Below are 16,800 nucleotides of genomic sequence, written 5' to 3' on the forward strand. Positions count from 1 at the left end.
GTACTTATAGGTATGGGACCGAACACATATCTTCTCTCATTACTACGATTCGAGGTATCAGTCCTTCAGGTACATTCGAGACTTCTGCCTCCCCTGACAGCTTGAGCCATGTCTTTTCCAACTGAATCTCCAGCTCGATATCCTCGGGACTACGCCGATCCAAACTGGGTAGAATTTGCACAAACGATCGATTACAACGCCCGCGGACGGTTGATGGAGGATCAGCATAAGAAAACTATTGAAGCCATTGCCGCCATCGCAGACCAGATTAGATGGACGACGTCGCAGATGAAGCCAGAGTACTGGCCTGACAAGGAGACATTGGTAGCAAAGCAGTTTCTGGTGTCTAATTTGGTGCAGCTCCAAATGGTTTGCTACGAACCTCTGAAGGCAATTCGAGAACACATTATCAATGTTGATCCTAATCTCTTGGACAAGGTATGTTATTAATCACCTCTCAATGATTGTTACTCAGCAGTCTGATGCGGATAAAAGCTAACTTTATTGGAGAAGTTCAGAACGAAGAATTGGCTAATGCCGCGACAAGTTCGAGAAGCTGAATCCCCGGTTGACAGGCCATTTGTTCCACCTAGCCCCCCACCGCCCAAGCCTGACTGGCGCCGCGACAAAACGTTGTCAAAGGAAGAGAAAGAAAAGAAGAGGAAAGAGGAGGCTGAGCAAGAGGCTGAAGAAAAGACCACCAACAGAATAGCACAAGAGCTGAAGAGGAAAGAAGATGTGGTGAAAGAGCAGGCGGCAAACGACAAGTTCTTGAAGGGCGAGAAGCCCCGTATAGATCGACACAAGAATATCATGGCCAATCAGGGCGAACACGTCGATTACTTCCAAGATGATGGAGACGAGGAAGGGTTCACCTGGAGAGACGCCATAAGATCAGCACTCAGGACGTACGACGCCGCTTACATGGAAGTCGATCGTCATCACAGACTGCTCAAACAGACGAAGAAAAGATCGGGTTGGTCTTTGGATCGGCTTGATGTTTTACTCAAGAAGAGAGGCATCCCAACCCGTTCGAATCAGGAGTTGTTGATCGAACTCGCTCTCCCTGTTGCATTCGGAGGCCCTCCAACTCCACTCAGCCAGGCAACAATGGCCAACTGGAAGACCGCAGCGGACATTCAGAACACTCTCAACATCCATTTGGGGCGTTTCATCAAGCAAGAAATTGACGGCAGGGCACCTACCAACACACGTCACTGGACTACCGACTTTACGCGCAAGTACAACCATGCCAGTGGTGCTGAGCCTGCGATGTTCTTTGTTTGCACCCACGAGTACACCCAGCCAAATTCCACGCAGCCAATCAAAAAGTGGATTGTTGGAGGCAGCACGCCGCTTACAGGACCAAAGAAGTATATGTTTGCTTGGGCCGACGAGCTTTACAAAGCTGTCAGGGAGCAAGGTCTTGGTAGCGATTTTGTTGCGAAGGTGAAGGCGGCTAATGACGCGCAACAGGCACTTGAACTACGACTGCTTGGCAACACGACAGACCCTTCTCCAGAAGAGTACCTGTCTGCTCGAAAAGCTGTCATCAGGGAATTGACAAACGACTCAACCCATCAGAGGTACGTGGCTCGGATTCGCTGCGAGGGCCTAGCAATCAGCAGGTTGATGCAGCCAACCCCATGCTGCTACCGATGCCAATGCAACTACCAGTACAGAGTACTGAGCACACACATGACGCCATCTGCAGACTACCCACCCACTATCGAGCATCTGATCACATACGACTGGGAAAGGCAATGCTCATGGGCTCATCAGTGCGCCGAGGGACTTGCAGCCTGTCAGTGCTTCACCTTTGATCAAGGCCAGGACGAAGCCAACCGGCCCGAGTCTAGCAGAGTGGCCGCGCTACGACTCTCCACGCCCGGAAAGACGCTTAAGAAAAAGAGGAGCAACATGGATTTCGAGTTTAAGAGATGAGTGCGGTTGGTACGACGTTCGCGACACTACATCGCCCCAGCATCGACATGCAACTTCTCCACCAAAACTGGCAATGCCTACCCTCCGGCGAAGGGCGGCGCTGCTTCCCTCCTGTGGCGATCTCATTTCGGTGGGGCTCTCTTTCTCGCCTCTTTGTCTTTCTTCCTGCGATGTTTCCTACTCGTGTATCCTCCTTGCCGCTTCTTTGTCTTACTTTTCGCGTTATCTACTACTTGTGTATCATCCTGCCTCCACCGTCCTTCCCCAATGCGCTCTTCCTGCCACTCCCCCCTCCCCTGCCCCTTGTCTCCTTTTCCTTCCCATGCCTCCACCCCGTCTAATGTCCATCTCATGTCGCGTTCGCACACCTCTTAAAAATCCTCTTCTTTCCTTGTACGCTTACCTCTCATAGCCACAACCAAAAACCAAAAAAAGACTACCGTTCTTTAAATTGCTTCCTTACTATGATGTGATAGGATGATGTTCTCTCTTAGGTGCCAATGATCTGACCACGTGTATATATGCAATCTTGAGTGAATCGTTTCCCACGTCAAAAGACCTGCATTCTTCGACTTGGATCTGTTACCTCTGGCGACTAAACATTGTCGCTCTACCGCAAGACAAGTAGGTCGTATGTCTGTATGGGGTCACGAGGTTATGTAGAAACAACGATCGTAAGTATTTGCATGTTTTCTCTTGACATGTACCATGATCGTAAATACGGGGTTAATCATGCCTTCTGCATAGATCCAATCCATCCGAAGGTGTCATAATTGTTCATAATCTATGACGTTTCTAGGGCTACATTGTTGATCACTCAATGTGAGTCCGTGCCGCTGTGAGGTTTGGTAGAATCAACGCAGTTCAGTAACGAGTATGGCAAGTACTCCTACATCCGCGCGAGACATCTCTACAGCATTTGGTGTGATGTTGAAGACTGCAACATTTGTCGTTTTAATAGCATATCCGTAGAAAAGTGCAAAAACGCTAATGAATCCAACAACAGCGATCAACGTGACAGGAGAATCTGGTCCGCATAGGCATACCGCAAGTGGCGGGCTGACGCAAGCTGAGCATTTTATGATTGCTGTGGAGCTGAATTGCCCGTTGAAAGTTTTCATGATCTACTGTCTGCGCGCTTGGGGGGATATCAAACAAACGCAATTTGATTCGACGTTGGTACAAACCGTGGTAAGCTGAACGCAACCTTGGAACCCATTGCCGCTTCCCGTACTTAATAAGATTCGAAAGCCAAACTTGAGTGTTTGATGCGCAAAAGCTCAGTTTTCATGAGCCGGCTGGTGTGGATTTCGCGATCACGCGCGAGCTAAGTGAATTGTCTCCAGGGCTTGCTTGACCCAACCTTGGAGGTGAGAGCACGCGGGCGTGGCGCATGTAATGCGGCACAAACGCGGTGACTCATCCAGATACTTATTGAGTGCGCACGCGGATCCTGAAACCACTCGTCCACACTTCTTTGTCGAGTTCACCTTGAAGTTCGACTTGATACGAACTATCGATACAACCGCGACCTTGCTTCCTCAACGATCTGTATCAGTCGTCATGGAAACACCTGATCGACCTGGAAAGCTAGCGGCCAAGAAAATATCCGAGAAACTCGCTCGAGAATACCAGAGCAAGGACTTCAAGTACCCAGATACTTGGGATCAGGGTGATGTGCCGAAGTACAAGGCCATCCGAGAGAGGATGTTCGCGAAAAGAGAGAAGCTCCGATTTAAAGGTGTTGACGACACTGCCTCAACAGATGCTGACGACACATACGAGGATGAAGGCAAGCTCCTCGAAGCCGAACTACCAAGTGCGGTGGAGCAGGAGAAGTTTTGGCTGTGGGTACACGCTGGGGACAGAATAAGCCGGACAATACCTGAAGGCGGAACGGCCGAGGATTACATCGATATTCTCGCGAAGACCGACTATGTGGACGAACCATCTCTCGGAAAGCTGTACAAACGCTTGAGCTCATACTTCTACCCTTGTATCCCTATTGGAACCTATCACGGTTATCGTTATGCCGTTAGTCCATGTATGTTAATACTGGGACCTGATGAAGAGCAAGTCAACTGGGACGACCCACGTGAGTTCGCCAGCGAAGGATTTATCGCGATCAATCTGCCAGCTGGAACGAGGATCTCGTACACGAATCAAGCTCGGGAGCGCTCGGCAAGGCAGCAGGGGAATTCTTCAGAAGAATCGCGGTTCAGTTCCTCCAGTACCGACAGCATGATACAAGGCAACGGTCTTACTGGATTCGCATGCTTTCAAATTGGGAAGGTGCAAGCAGTCGACGCGAAGCACTGGTCCGACAACGGCAAGCTACCCGAAGGGAAAGACCTGCAGGAAATTTCCTGGAAAGAGACAGATTGGGTCATGGTCGTTGTCATAGATGACGATGGCAAGCCTGGTTCTGTCTGGCTGCTACAAGACTTCGAGCCCATGATTGAGAACACGAACAACACCTACATCATCAAGCAGTCAGATACCCGCCGGTGGGGCTACTTCCAGCACCAGCTCGGAATGCGTCCGCGACCGCAGCAACGTGCTGGCGTGAAGATTGCGCACAGAGTCAGTGACCTGTCCGAGCATTTGCAGTGGACTATGGACGAATACTTTACGGCGAAGTACGAAATCGTGCAGGCAGTGCTCGCGGAGCGTAAGAACGGTCGGTCGCCTGTCATCGTCAGACAGCTTCCACTGGTCAAGAACGAGGGCCAGAGTTGGATGGAAGGCAACTCAAGAGCTTTGGAAGACGACTCAACGCCGGATGTCTCGCGGCTGAGCATTTGAGACAACAACTAGAAAATGGGAGATGCGAGAGACTCTTGGAAGAGTTAGCAGGCGGGCTTTCCATCTGCGTTTTGGTCCTAGATTTGAGTCTTACATGAGGCGGTGGATTTCTTTGCTTCCTTGCGTTCTAGATCTTCCTTAGATTACGAGTTCGGTCGTTGATTTCCTGCAATGCACGTCATAGAAAAGTCAATCAGTATGTTGCCGAAACCTTGAATACTGTTGCGCTGTGAGAGGAGCTAGTTTGGAAAGACCTGGCTCCGAGTAAGCATCATTCTGACGTACATGCCGAAAACACGGACTGAAGACACAGTTACAGCGAGCAAACGTAGAACAATATGCCAACATGTGAAGTACGAGTGATAGCTCCACGACCATCGGTCCTAACTGCGCCGAACCAGACGTTCGGGGGTGCGCCACACGGCCCGCTCGGTCTAACGGTCTAGCTCCATCCAGCTGCCGTTTGGCCCTTCCACGATCCCGACATCCGTAATCATCTCGACAAGCGACACGGCCAAGCCATGGAGCTGACGACGTCTCTCCTCCTTTGCACGCCCTACTCTCCCCTCTCCAGACTAGACTCCTAGACACGAGACAAATACCAACTTCCATTCACTCCCTTGGAATTCTCTTATTGCTTTTCTCACCCTGTTGTCATCTCATACGTGGTTGCATTGAGCGCGTCTCTCTAATCGATACCTGGCCCGAGTCCCTGCATATCGCAAACGTAATACGAAATCCTACTATACAATCCGGCTACCCAATGCGCCTTTCCACATTTTCCTAATCACTCGAAGACCCCCGAGAGCTGCGCACGCGACTGCGCCCACGTTGCTGCCACGGTGCCAGGACGAGGATAGTACTAGGGGAAGATGCCGTCTGTTGCGCAATGGCAGGGCACACCCTCAGTCAAGGGCTCGACTGAGAGCATACGCATGGCGTTGCTCACAGCCTCGCTCATCGGCCTGCAGTAAATCCCCGCTTCCTACGAGTTCTCCTTGCGGCCTGTACTAAGCACCATGCAGGTTCACGTGGAATGTCGAAATGACATACTGCACACCCTACCTCCTCGAACTCGGTCTTACAAAATCCAAAATTTCCCTCGTATGGGTCGCCGGTCCGCTCTCAGGCCTCATAATGCAGCCCATCGTAGGTGTCGTCGCGGATCGGTCTACCTCCCGCTGGGGCCGTCGGAGACCGTTTATGTTCTTTGGTACGATACTGGTGGCCATGTTCCTGTTGCTGCTGGGTTGGACGAAAGAGGTGGTTCGGTACTTTATTAAAGACGAGGCTGCAGCTAAGAGCGCAACGATATACGTGGCTGTGTTTAGTATATACGGCATTGATTTCGCTATCAATGCTGTGCAGGGGAGTTGCAGAGGTCTGGTCGTCGATACGTTGCCGATTGCGAAACAGCAAATGGGCAGTAGCTGGGCGAGTAGGATGGTCGCGGTTGGGAGTCTGATTGGGTACGGGGCGGGAGCGATTGATCTGAAGAATGTGTTTGGCCCTATGTTGGGAGATACGCAGTTCAAGCAGTTGACCGGTGTTGCGGCGTTGACGCTCTGCTTGGCCATTGGGACAACAAGTTGGGCTGTTACGGAGAGAGTGCTCATTAACGACGGAGCGGAGGAGGGCAAGGAACTGGATCTCAAGCAAGTTCTCGGTACCATCGTGCATACTGCTTTGAATCTGCCTAGGAGTATCCAGGCTATCTGTACAGTACAGTTCTGGGCTTGGATTGGTATGTCATTATCGTATCGTTCGTATACTTGTGAACTAACGGTGGGTAGGCTGGTTTCCTTTCCTCTTCTACAGCACCACGTGGGTTGGTGAAGTATACCTACGATACGACGCCCCAGCAGAAGTCAAAGCAGCCGGTGATCTCACAGGCAAGGTTGGTCGCATTGGTTCCATGGCCCTCATCGCTTTTTCCATCATTACATTCGTAATGTCTGTCCTCCTGCCCTTCTTCGTACAGAGCCCAGAAGAAGATGAAAAAGGACCTGGCTTCTCCCGCCCACCCAAGCACTTAACGGGACTGGCGAAATACAAACCAAGCCTGCTTACCGCGTGGACAACTGCGCATTGTATCTTTGCAGGAAGTATGGTCATGGCACCTTTTGTAAGAAGTTTGAGGCACGCAACTATCATCATTGCTTGCTGTGGCGTGTAAGCAACCACCATCATTACATCAGTCTTAAAGTCCAAACTGACACCACACAGATCATGGTCCGTCGCTTGTTGGGCTCCTTTCGCCTTCCTCGGTGTAGAAATCAACCGCCTCAACACCTCCACCTCCCACTCCGCCCACCCAAAGCGCACCTCCATCGACCTTCCCGAAGCGCAATCCAACCTTGAAAAGGGCAGTGCGCCTTCCTCCAGCGGCGGAGCAAGCTCAGGCCAATACCTCGGCATCATGAATTTGTATACCACGCTACCTCAATTCATGGGCACAGGGATATCGTGGGTAGTATTCTCCATCTTGGAGCCCGGAAAAAGCCCGGAGTTGAGCGAGGCGCCGCCAGAGGAACATCACAAGACGGACGGCCCGAACGCGATTGCGGTTTGTCTGTTCATTGGGGCTTGTTCAGCGTGTATGGCCGTTGTGGCTACAAGGAGGTTGGGAAGGATACAGGGAAGACTGTAGAACCATCATTGCCATGTCCATGTCAAAAGGTTCAGCTCCTGCTTCACGATCAGAACTGTCGGGAATAGTGTCTTTGCACAGGCCGCTAGTCGCCAGTAGAGAACATGACTCTTGGTGACATCCACCCCCAACATGCTGCCATCCGTGGCTGCCCAGGAGCGCTTTCCGCTTTTGGGGTTAGGCAAGCGCGATGGAGCCAGAGAGATTTTGCTAAGGGTTTGCTAAGGATTTTCCAGAGACCCGCTTTGTTCTAGAAGGCAGGTGTGGCTACTAATCGAAGCTGACGCTGATCGGACGTGTGTAGAGATCGCATTCGCTCCAGGGCGGCCGTGGCGGTATACAGCACCTACATTGTAAGTACGGTGTGCGCTGCAGTCGCCCACGATCGCGATAGTTCAGTCGGGGTATTTTCCGGCCGGCTTTGGACAGGTCGGAGGAAAAGTCTCGTTAAACAATGGAATGAAAAATATGCGCTCCCCATGTCCCCATGTACCCTCTCCAAGTACCGGCGGGCAAGGTCGGCCGTGGCCATGGTGCAGGGCAGTCGACGTGGTAGACTACTGCGCGCACAAGCAGGTGAGGTATCGCCGCCAGATAAACTTGAATCGCTCGTCTACAGTGTCGGAGAGATGCAAGCCAGGGCACACGTGCCACGCCTCTGCCAAAAGACGGTCAAGGTACAAATAGACACGCCGCCCGCCTCTCCCACGCGCACTGCATCTCTCCCCGTTCACAGCAGCGTCGATAGTCTTGTCTGGTCGCAGAGGCCTTGTTTGTTGCCGTCTCGCAGTGTCCGGTTGCATTTCGCACTAGGCGCAACTAGTGCAGTAGAGGGGCGACCTTTCCTTGCCCAGCGCCTGTTCTTCTCGCTCAGCCCGCCGAACAATTCTGCGGCTCACCCACAACATCCACCTTTTACACCCCAACTCGCCACTCGCAGTCCGACATCACTCATTTGCCAAGATGTCTGAGCCGATCCGCAATAAGAAGATGGACTCCATCTCCGCCCCGTAAGTCGCTTCCCTCCCCTCCGCCACACAATTTTGGTCTCGCCCAAACACCACCACCACACACCCCCAACATGGACGTACCGCATTCTAACGTGCGCCCTGCCAGCACCCCGCAGAACACACCCGCCAATGCGGCGCCCATATCGTCGCGCGCCCAGCAGCCCGGCGTCAGCAGCATCAAGGAAGGTACGTCGCACTCTGCCACGCTCCTGCCCCTCCAACCCCGCCTTGTATCGTCGTGAAGGCCTTGACCGCTAACTCGCTTTTTTCTGCAGAGGAACTAGAGCGCACCGCCGCCGGCCTCTTCGCTGCCAACCCCGCCCTCGTCGCCATGATGCAGAACAAGCTCGGCTCGCTCGTCGGCCGCTCCAGCGGCTACATTGAGTCGCTGCCTGCCTCGGTCCGCCGCCGTGTTGCCGGTCTCAAGGGCGTCCAGAAGGAGCACTCCAAGCTCGAGGCCGAGTTCCAAGAGGAGGTCCTGCAGCTCGAGAAGAAGTACTTCGCCAAGTTCACACCGCTATACCAGACCCGTGCCAAGATCGTCAACGGCGCCGAGGAGCCCTCAGAAGACCGCGTCAAGGTTGGCGAGCAGGTAGACGAGGACGATGAGGACGAGGACCAGCCCGAGGCTGAGCTCAACAAGGACGAGGGCAAGGACGTCAAGGGTATCCCAGAGTTCTGGCTCAGCGCCATGAAGAACCAGATCTCGCTCGCCGAGATGATCACAGACCGCGACGAGGCTGCTCTGAAGCACCTGACCGATATCCGCATGGAGTACCTCGACCGCCCCGGTTTCCGCCTCATCTTCGAATTCGAGGAGAACGAGTTCTTCACCAACAAGACCATCACCAAGACCTACTTCTACCAGGAGGAGAACGGCTACGGCGGCGACTTCATCTACGACCACGCCGAGGGTGACAAGGTCGACTGGAAGGCCGGCAAGGACCTGACCGTCCGTATCGAGAGCAAGAAGCAGAGGAACAAGAGTGAGTATTTCGATGCCTGTCGGTTTTCGACCATAGACTAACTTTCCCCAGACACCAAGCAGACCCGCGTCGTTAAGAAGACCGTGCCTACAGAGTCGTTCTTCAACTTCTTCGACCCACCCAAGCCCCCACAAGACGATGACGATGCCACCTCCGATATCGAGGAGCGCCTTGAACTCGACTACCAGCTCGGTGAGGACATCAAGGAGAAGCTCATTCCCCGCGCCATTGATTGGTTCACCGGCGAGGCTCTTCAGTACGAGAACATTGAGGACTTCGACGAGGGCGAGTTTGAAGACGAGGACGATGAGGACGAGGATGAGCTCAGCGATGACCGCGACGAGGAGGAGGAGTCAGACGACGAGGTAAGCGATCAAAGTCATTTTTTTTTTGAAACATAGCCATCTAACGCAGTACCAGAATGACGGCACAAAACCAAAGCAGGAGGCTGCTGAGTGCAAGCAGAGCTAAATGCTGTACGAAAATACTCTCGCATTCCCCAGATCACAATATCCCCAGTCGTTTTGAGCGGCATATTCGGTCCAAGCTAGCCTCCTAGTCGCCTTCCATCACACTGAGATGTCTTTTGAACGACTCTCTGCGTCCGATATTTCACTTCACGATTTCTTACTCGGCGTAATACTGCATCAAAAGAGTTCAGGGGTGTTCGTTCGGCAATGGTTGGTTGGAGCTCTCTCTGGACTAGATATCTTAAGAACTACTCAGTTCTCCCCCTCCCCGCACCACTTCTTCCTGCCCCTCCAGACATCTGCTCGAATAGGTTCCTGGATTCTTGCCACCAACGATCACTAGCATCTAAGGCGTTGTCTAGGTGGGGTTTTGCAGCATGTTTCCTTGGGTTCGGGCATGTCATGTTTACGAGGTTTTTTAGACGGCGTAGATAGTCTTGAGCGCATGTCATGGGCCAATGAAAGAAAAGTTTGAAGCCTCACTTTTGGGTGGTAGTCAGCGTGACCTTACGATTTAGATGGCATGGTGCTCAACCTCGGTAGGATCATGCGATAACGTTCGCCTCACCTCGCTATCTAGCCTACTACGTCTCGCTTCCAAGAGCTGTCGTATGTGCTTTGCCTGTCTACGTATCCTTGCACCTACCGTCATACCTGAGATGTCGTGCGTGTGCTTGCCTTGGGGTTCCATGTCAAGATGCGTAGTGCGGGGTGGTGGGGGTTCTGCCGGGTGAAGTTCGGGCGTCGAAAAATAATTCTGGAATGCGACATCATCGAACGCGCCGGAGCACTTGAACACTACACCGCACTATACCTCTCACACACGTCAACCCCCTCTCCAACTACCGACCAAAGCGTATCCGATACCTGAGCATTGAATAGACTCGGATATCCTATACACCGCAGCCCGCGCAACCCACGACACCCCTACGCGATCCCTCCCACGCGCCCGACCCTGGGACGAACCTTCACAACACCATGGCGCGCCAAAATCCCAACATTGTTATTACGGGCACACCTGGAGTAGGAAAGACGACACATGCGGAGCAATTAGCGCAAGCGACGGGGTTCCAGCATATCTCGGTGAACCAAATAGTAAAAGACGAAGGATACCACGAGGGCAAAGACGAAGAGACAGGGAGTTGGATTGTAGATGAAGATAAGGTACGCATAGCCACTGGATACCTAAACCCACCTAAAAGTCTACGAACCACGTCACTAACCCACCCTGCAGCTGCTCGACCACCTAGAATCCCTCTCCCTCGCCGACAAAGGCGGCTACATCCTCGACTGGCACGCCTGCGACCTCTTCCCCGAGCGCTGGATCGACCTCGTCATCGTGCTGCGCTGCGACTCGACACTGCTATACGACCGCCTTACCGCGCGCGGCTACAAGGGGAAGAAGCTAGAGGAGAATATGGATAGTGAGATTATGCAGGTGTTGCTTGATGAGGCGAGGGAGAGCTATAAAGAGGAGATTGTGGTGGAGTTGAAGAGCGAGAGTAATGAGGATGTTGAGGGGAATCTGGAGAGGGTGGAAAAGTGGGTTGAGAATTGGAGGAGGGACAGGCAAGAGGAGTAGTGGGATGTGCGGGAAATGGGTGAGGTGCTGAGAACGGACGGATGGGTGTGATGTATGTGATGTGCTATGTGTTATGATACCAGTACGGCATTTCTGGAATGATGATGGTGGGTGTAGTGGCTTCATGCACCGCCCAATACTCTCAATTGAGAAATATGAGCACAATAATGATCGTTGAGCTCTACGCCTCAGTCTTCTGACTCGCCAGCCACTCCTTCAACTTATCCAATGCCTTCGCTCGATGACTGATCTTGTTCTTCTCGCTCTTGTCCATTTCAGCGTATGTCTGACCTTCGTACTCAAAGCACGAGTCCCAGCCTTGTATACTGTCAGCCTCGTTATATCTCGATCGCACTCATTTGATACATTAGAAGACAATTAGAAAACCCATGACTTACCAAAAACGGTAGAACCCCGACTTTCCACCAACTTTCCGTCAGTGCGGCCTTGAAAGAGGATGGCTTCGTGTCCGGGACCTTCACAGTACCCGAATGTGCATACGGCTTGGGCAGATTTGTCGTCGAAACCTGAGAGCATCTTGTGCAGGTTGGGGGCGCCGAGGGAGAGCATGAACCATTTACTAAGGGAGGGGGAGGTTAGATGGGTGGGTTTTGAAGGAGAGGAGAGTGCAGATATGGATTTGATGGCAACAGGAGGGGAAGAAGGTAAGGGAGATTGGGTCAGATGAGATGAAGATGAGAGGAAGTGTGAGCGTACATGTAAGGGCCTGGCAGGTCGTTCATGGCATTGAAGCAGAGACATGTGTCTTCTACTAGGACGGGGCCTTGTACCTATCATGGATCACATTGTCAGTTTTTTGCAAAAGTCTTTCTCTATGGTACCATGACTTACGGCTTCGGCTGCTCTCCGTGCTTTGTCTTTTGTGACTTCTTCAACCGTGCCTTGGATTTCGACTAGGTCGACATTTTGGTTGCGGAGCTCGATGACGCCAGAGAGAATGGCTTGAACCTCCGCAAGCTTGTTTTTGTTGCCCGTTATGAAGTTTAGGGTGGTGGGGATGCGTGAAGATGCCATCTTTGTGAGTTTGGAGATTGCAAGACTTGAAGCTATACTGTTAGTCGAAGACACCTTTCAGGCAGAGACCATCTTATGAAGATACCTACTGAAGTTCAATGGACGCCCGGGTTTACTATCGAGTGAAATTAGTCATCTTGCAGATAGAAAGGGCGCTGAGGTAGAAAGAGCGGTATCGCCTCGGCCGACAAAGGGCGTGCAATGCCACACTTCAGACCAGCTAGAGGGCTGAGCAACGTACATTGTCAGTGCTGATAACTAAGCACTCGTCTTACACCGCGATGTTGCAAAGTCTCTGTCTAACGGCATCATGATAGGGCTGAGGGGTCTATGTTTAGGCCCTTCAATAAGCGAGCTAAGCAGGGATCAACGGTCTAGTGCCTGCATTGGATGCTACCGTGGCCTACAGAACATCACGTTCAGCCGCATCGAATCACACCCTGCAAGGTTTTCGAGTCCCTCAAAACGGTTATCGGCGCCTTTATCGACTGTTCGCGACTTCAAAGACCTGAGCTCGCCGAGCAAGAGCCTCATGGGGTGAGGCTGGAGACATCATTCGATTCTTATTCACGACTTCACCGCGCCCGACAATCCCTCTGCAGTTGTCCGCACGACCCCAGCGGACTCTGGACATTTTCCGTTTTCGTCATTCGGGATAGAGTCATCGCCGAGCACGGCCCAGGACTGTTGGTTTCGTCACCGCCAGTATGGGTTCCCTCAGGACTCTGTTCCTGAGCGTGTATGCCTCGAACAGCGTTATAAGGACGTTGTTTCTGCCATTATGCTACACCACACTATTCAGCCCGTTCATACTCGCTCTAGCCTGGTACTTTGGATTCGGTCAAACATTGCAAAACTCCATACCCGAAGACTTTTCCTGGTTCGATCTACTACCTGCATTCGCAATTTCAGCAGTCTTTGTGTTGCTACCGACGAGGCTACTTTCAAGCCCAGGAACAGTGATCAAAAGTCAAGATGGGAAGAGACGGGTACAATCGTTGCCATACTGGATACCCGGGGTACGCCACCTCTCGAGCATCGCATTTGGAGGCGAGGAGTGGTTAGCCAGCGTTCGGTAAGTGTGCTCACAGCGTACGTAGACTTATCTGACCAAATACAGGGACTCTGCGACCGCGAGCATAGTGGCGTACAAAGCTGCTGGAATCAAACACAACGTCCTATTATCGGAACCCCTACTTGACCAGCTCTACAACAACTGGAACAATCTGGAACTAACAGACAACAACCAACCCGCTATCCTCCGAAACGCCTTCAGCCTACCAAAAGTCATGGAAAGTCATTATCTCGAGCTTCAAAATGAGATCAACCAAGTTGTCCAAACGGAACTATACGAAGAAGCAGCGAGGGACAACTTGATCAAAGCTTCGCTGCGCATCTTAACCGAATCGCTTCCGGACCTGGTCACATTCAACTCATCGATTGTCGATCAAATGCAATGGGAGCGTGTCTCAAACGTGGAACTTACGGACGGAACTTCGGAAGCCGAATGCGATCTCTTCACACTTCTCAATGAATTCTGCTGCAATGCTATCCTACCCCCGATCGTCGGAGCACAGTTTACAGAATCCTATCAACTCCTTGCCACGGATCTAGCAAGCTGCAACGAAAGATTCTGGGCTCTTGCTCTCGGGTTGCCACGACTAGCACCTATCCAGGGCTTACCGGGAGCGGCTCTAGCACAAAAGAGATTGCTTAGGAACTTCGCAAAGCAATTTGAAGACCTGTCAAATCCACCAGTAAGGCGGGTACCAGACGACGATGAGAGCGTGAGCGGAGAAGAAGATACCGACGCTGATGTAATTACACCTCTTATGAAGTTGAACGAGCTCTTCACCAAGCATGAACTGCCAGCAGAACTACGGGCTTCGATCGGACTTCATGTAGTGCACGATATTTACTCTGAGGTCATGCCAATCGTATTCTGGACGGTCGTACATATTTACTCGTCATCCAAGGCGGAAGGTGCGAAGACGTTACAAGATTCACCTCTTGAAAGGATCAAAGCAGAATCAAAGGCTTGGGCTCAAGCCATACAACCTCCATCGATACACCCATCCTTCCCAGCTCCACCAGAAATACGCTACGGCTCAGTGAAAGAAGTGCTGACCCCGACTTCGCTACCTTATCTTCGCTCATGCATCAATGAAGCTCGACGTCTATACAACTGCTCTGTAAGCACATATAGAGTCCAGAAACCACTTCATCTCAAGGAAGCAATGGAGCAATGGGAACTAGAAGCTGGCACGTACGTTGACGTGGGCCTTTCTCGATCTCTCATAAATTCATCACCAGCATCTCATACCTCACCACACACCTTTAAGGCCGACCGTTTCCTAGATACCCCAGCGTCATCATCCATTGTCTCGGCTACCGATGTCTCTCAATCATACAAAACCAACCTCATCATCGCCACCGTCTCAGGCATCACCCAGCTTTGGGAGATTTCACCTGCGCCAAAGAAGAGCTTCTTCGACCATATTCAAGAAGCAGGCAACGAAGCGTCGTTCGGTGCCGAGGCGCCTACTGCAGAGCAAAAAGCCGCTAAAGAGGAAGCGAGCAGGGAGAAAGAAGATGCCAAGAGGAAGGACGCCAAGTGGGTGCTTCCTAAAGCGGTTGATGGAGCGGGAATAAAAGTTCCCAAGGGAGACATCCGGGTCAGGATACGGAGAAGGGAGGGGTTGCCTGCTAGCAAGGTTGTGCGGAGGATTGGTTAGCGTTGATACTGGGGCTTTCACCGGAGCCAACGTGCGTGCATGACCAGCATCGGGGTGTACATACTAGCCGCGTAATACAGACATCGGTATCCAGAGAACTCTATGGTATGGAAGGCTTTGCGGAGCCGCGATAGTATATGCCCGTAACTATTGACCGTGGCACGGGCCGGTCAGACAACAACTACATGTATCGGACCGCGCTGTGCGTACAGTCAGAGCCGACAAGTAAGCAAGCAAGCATCCAGGTAGCAATCACAAACCACGATCGTCGACATCGACGATGAGAACCACTCTATCCCACGCATGCAGCGCCTATGCAATCCACCTAGTCTGACATTCTCACCCCAGCCCAACCCAACATCTCCACCCACTACTCCACATCCCCCCTCCCCAAACTCTCCCACCACCCAAGGCCTTCTCCACTCCTTCCTAACCTAGCGTTCCACGATCGATCCCGATGCCCATACCTTCGTACCTGCACGCGTTCGTTGTCGCAAAATAACGCTGGCTGACGTCTGCCCACCTCGTCAAAGTAGCGGTGAAGACACATTATTGCGATTGAACCAACGTTGAAACCTGAATCAGCAACCACAAACTGTCCTCTTACCCGCTTCCGCGCGAACTACGCGAAATACAAGACAGCGCAGGGCCACATCATCACATAACGATCAGCGCAACCTTGGAAGTCGAGACTCTTCGATTGCACATCGTATGTATGTCATTTGTATTGATTGTCGCATTGGCGTTTTGTACACCGCAGGATTGAGGTTCGGAAAGGTCCGCTTCGGCATAACACTGTGTATCAGAGTTTAGGTTGCAGATCGAAGTTTATGGAATGGAGATTGTGAGATGGTTAGGGGGTACGTCGGAGGTTGAGGGTTGTAGTCGGATGCTGTTGTGCATGGGTGCTCGGATGTAGGGGGAACGTTGGCCGGCAAATTGTCATCCGAGTCTGCTTAGTTATTGTGATGCGTGTAGACCCCTGACCCCACACGCATGCACGCTTCTTCGTGATCAATGGCCAGGACTGCTGCAGTCAGCCTTGTTCAACGACTAACGTTATCAATGCTAAAATTTTGACTTTTTCCATCAACAAGCACACCAGCTTCACAGCCTGCTTAGCTCAGTGGTAGAGCGCGTCACTAGTAAGCCTATTCGGGTTAGCGCAATGACGAGGTCGCCAGTTCAATTCTGGTAGCAGGCAGTTTTCTTTTTGACAAAAAGGAATTTTTTGTTTCACCAGAAACCATATGAAATGCGGAAAGCTACCCGCGCCGACGTGGTTGAAGTCGTGACTTGAGTGTGTGTGCGCAGCGTACGATCGTGCGAAAGCCACTTCTACATTGCTCTTTCCAGACTTGGAATTTTTTTTAAAAACCATACAATCATAATGCGCAGCCTACTGCTACGTAGTTGCACTGTTCGCAGAGTATGTTTACTTGTACTCAGTACCTTGACGCCAGCCGTGCCCTTGCAATATCCATTCTTAAGAGTGATAAGGAGAGTGCACGCACCAGCGACATGAACATTGTCATATGTTCCCCCCTCTCTTCGATGGAGGCTTTACATCATTGCACCACAAC

The 16,800-nt window shown here is 51.9% G+C and overlaps 7 protein-coding genes and 1 non-coding gene across 8 annotated transcripts; 7 read left to right on the plus strand and 1 right to left on the minus strand.

Annotated features, from left to right (window-relative positions):
* Positions 1-30: 30 nt before the first annotated feature.
* BKA58DRAFT_460103 (uncharacterized protein) lies at positions 31-1,944 on the plus strand (the record flags this gene model as incomplete). Its single annotated transcript, XM_046174746.1, has 3 exons — positions 31-438; positions 511-1,586; positions 1,683-1,944. Exons 1-3 carry the CDS (start codon positions 109-111, stop codon positions 1,942-1,944), a joined length of 1,668 nt encoding a protein of 555 aa, XP_046023046.1. The 5' UTR covers positions 31-108.
* Positions 1,945-4,157: 2,213 nt separating this feature from the next.
* On the plus strand, positions 4,158-5,089 carry BKA58DRAFT_387896 (uncharacterized protein). The gene is made up of 3 exons (XM_046170606.1): positions 4,158-4,783; positions 4,844-5,003; positions 5,052-5,089. The coding sequence occupies exon 1, from the start codon at positions 4,186-4,188 to the stop codon at positions 4,747-4,749; it is 564 nt and encodes a 187-aa protein (XP_046023047.1). The 5' UTR covers positions 4,158-4,185; the 3' UTR covers positions 4,750-4,783; positions 4,844-5,003; positions 5,052-5,089.
* Positions 5,090-5,491: 402 nt separating this feature from the next.
* BKA58DRAFT_203758 (major facilitator superfamily domain-containing protein) lies at positions 5,492-7,678 on the plus strand. Its single transcript, XM_046165891.1, has 4 exons — positions 5,492-5,719; positions 5,775-6,493; positions 6,543-6,921; positions 6,976-7,678. Exons 1-4 carry the CDS (start codon positions 5,622-5,624, stop codon positions 7,397-7,399), a joined length of 1,620 nt encoding a protein of 539 aa, XP_046023048.1. The 5' UTR covers positions 5,492-5,621; the 3' UTR covers positions 7,400-7,678.
* A 663-nt stretch (positions 7,679-8,341) lies between these two features.
* On the plus strand, positions 8,342-9,969 carry BKA58DRAFT_203760 (uncharacterized protein). The gene is made up of 4 exons (XM_046165892.1): positions 8,342-8,595; positions 8,685-9,395; positions 9,447-9,760; positions 9,816-9,969. Exons 1-4 carry the CDS (start codon positions 8,481-8,483, stop codon positions 9,864-9,866), a joined length of 1,191 nt encoding a protein of 396 aa, XP_046023049.1. The 5' UTR covers positions 8,342-8,480; the 3' UTR covers positions 9,867-9,969.
* A 603-nt stretch (positions 9,970-10,572) lies between these two features.
* Positions 10,573-11,636, plus strand: BKA58DRAFT_203762 (AAA domain-containing protein). Its single transcript, XM_046165893.1, has 2 exons — positions 10,573-11,029; positions 11,100-11,636. Exons 1-2 carry the CDS (start codon positions 10,844-10,846, stop codon positions 11,445-11,447), a joined length of 534 nt encoding a protein of 177 aa, XP_046023050.1. The 5' UTR covers positions 10,573-10,843; the 3' UTR covers positions 11,448-11,636.
* Positions 11,460-12,755, minus strand: BKA58DRAFT_203932 (inosine triphosphate pyrophosphatase). Its single transcript, XM_046165895.1, has 5 exons — positions 12,568-12,755; positions 12,300-12,514; positions 12,165-12,238; positions 11,846-12,027; positions 11,460-11,765 (listed from the first exon to the last, which is right to left on the minus strand). Exons 2-5 carry the CDS (start codon positions 12,480-12,482, stop codon positions 11,629-11,631), a joined length of 576 nt encoding a protein of 191 aa, XP_046023051.1. The 5' UTR covers positions 12,483-12,514; positions 12,568-12,755; the 3' UTR covers positions 11,460-11,628.
* Positions 12,756-13,106: 351 nt separating this feature from the next.
* On the plus strand, positions 13,107-15,402 carry BKA58DRAFT_203852 (uncharacterized protein). Its single transcript, XM_046165894.1, has 2 exons — positions 13,107-13,557; positions 13,603-15,402. Exons 1-2 carry the CDS (start codon positions 13,190-13,192, stop codon positions 15,215-15,217), a joined length of 1,983 nt encoding a protein of 660 aa, XP_046023052.1. The 5' UTR covers positions 13,107-13,189; the 3' UTR covers positions 15,218-15,402.
* Positions 15,403-16,329: 927 nt separating this feature from the next.
* On the plus strand, positions 16,330-16,421 carry BKA58DRAFT_t58. Its single transcript has one exon. It is a non-coding gene; the product is annotated as a tRNA-Thr (tRNA).
* Positions 16,422-16,800: the final 379 nt, after the last annotated feature.

This window comes from Alternaria rosae (genome assembly GCF_020736505.1).
Source record: "Alternaria rosae strain MPI-PUGE-AT-0040 chromosome Unknown BKA58scaffold_7, whole genome shotgun sequence".
In the NCBI taxonomy this organism is placed as follows: Eukaryota; Fungi; Ascomycota; class Dothideomycetes; order Pleosporales; family Pleosporaceae; genus Alternaria; species Alternaria rosae.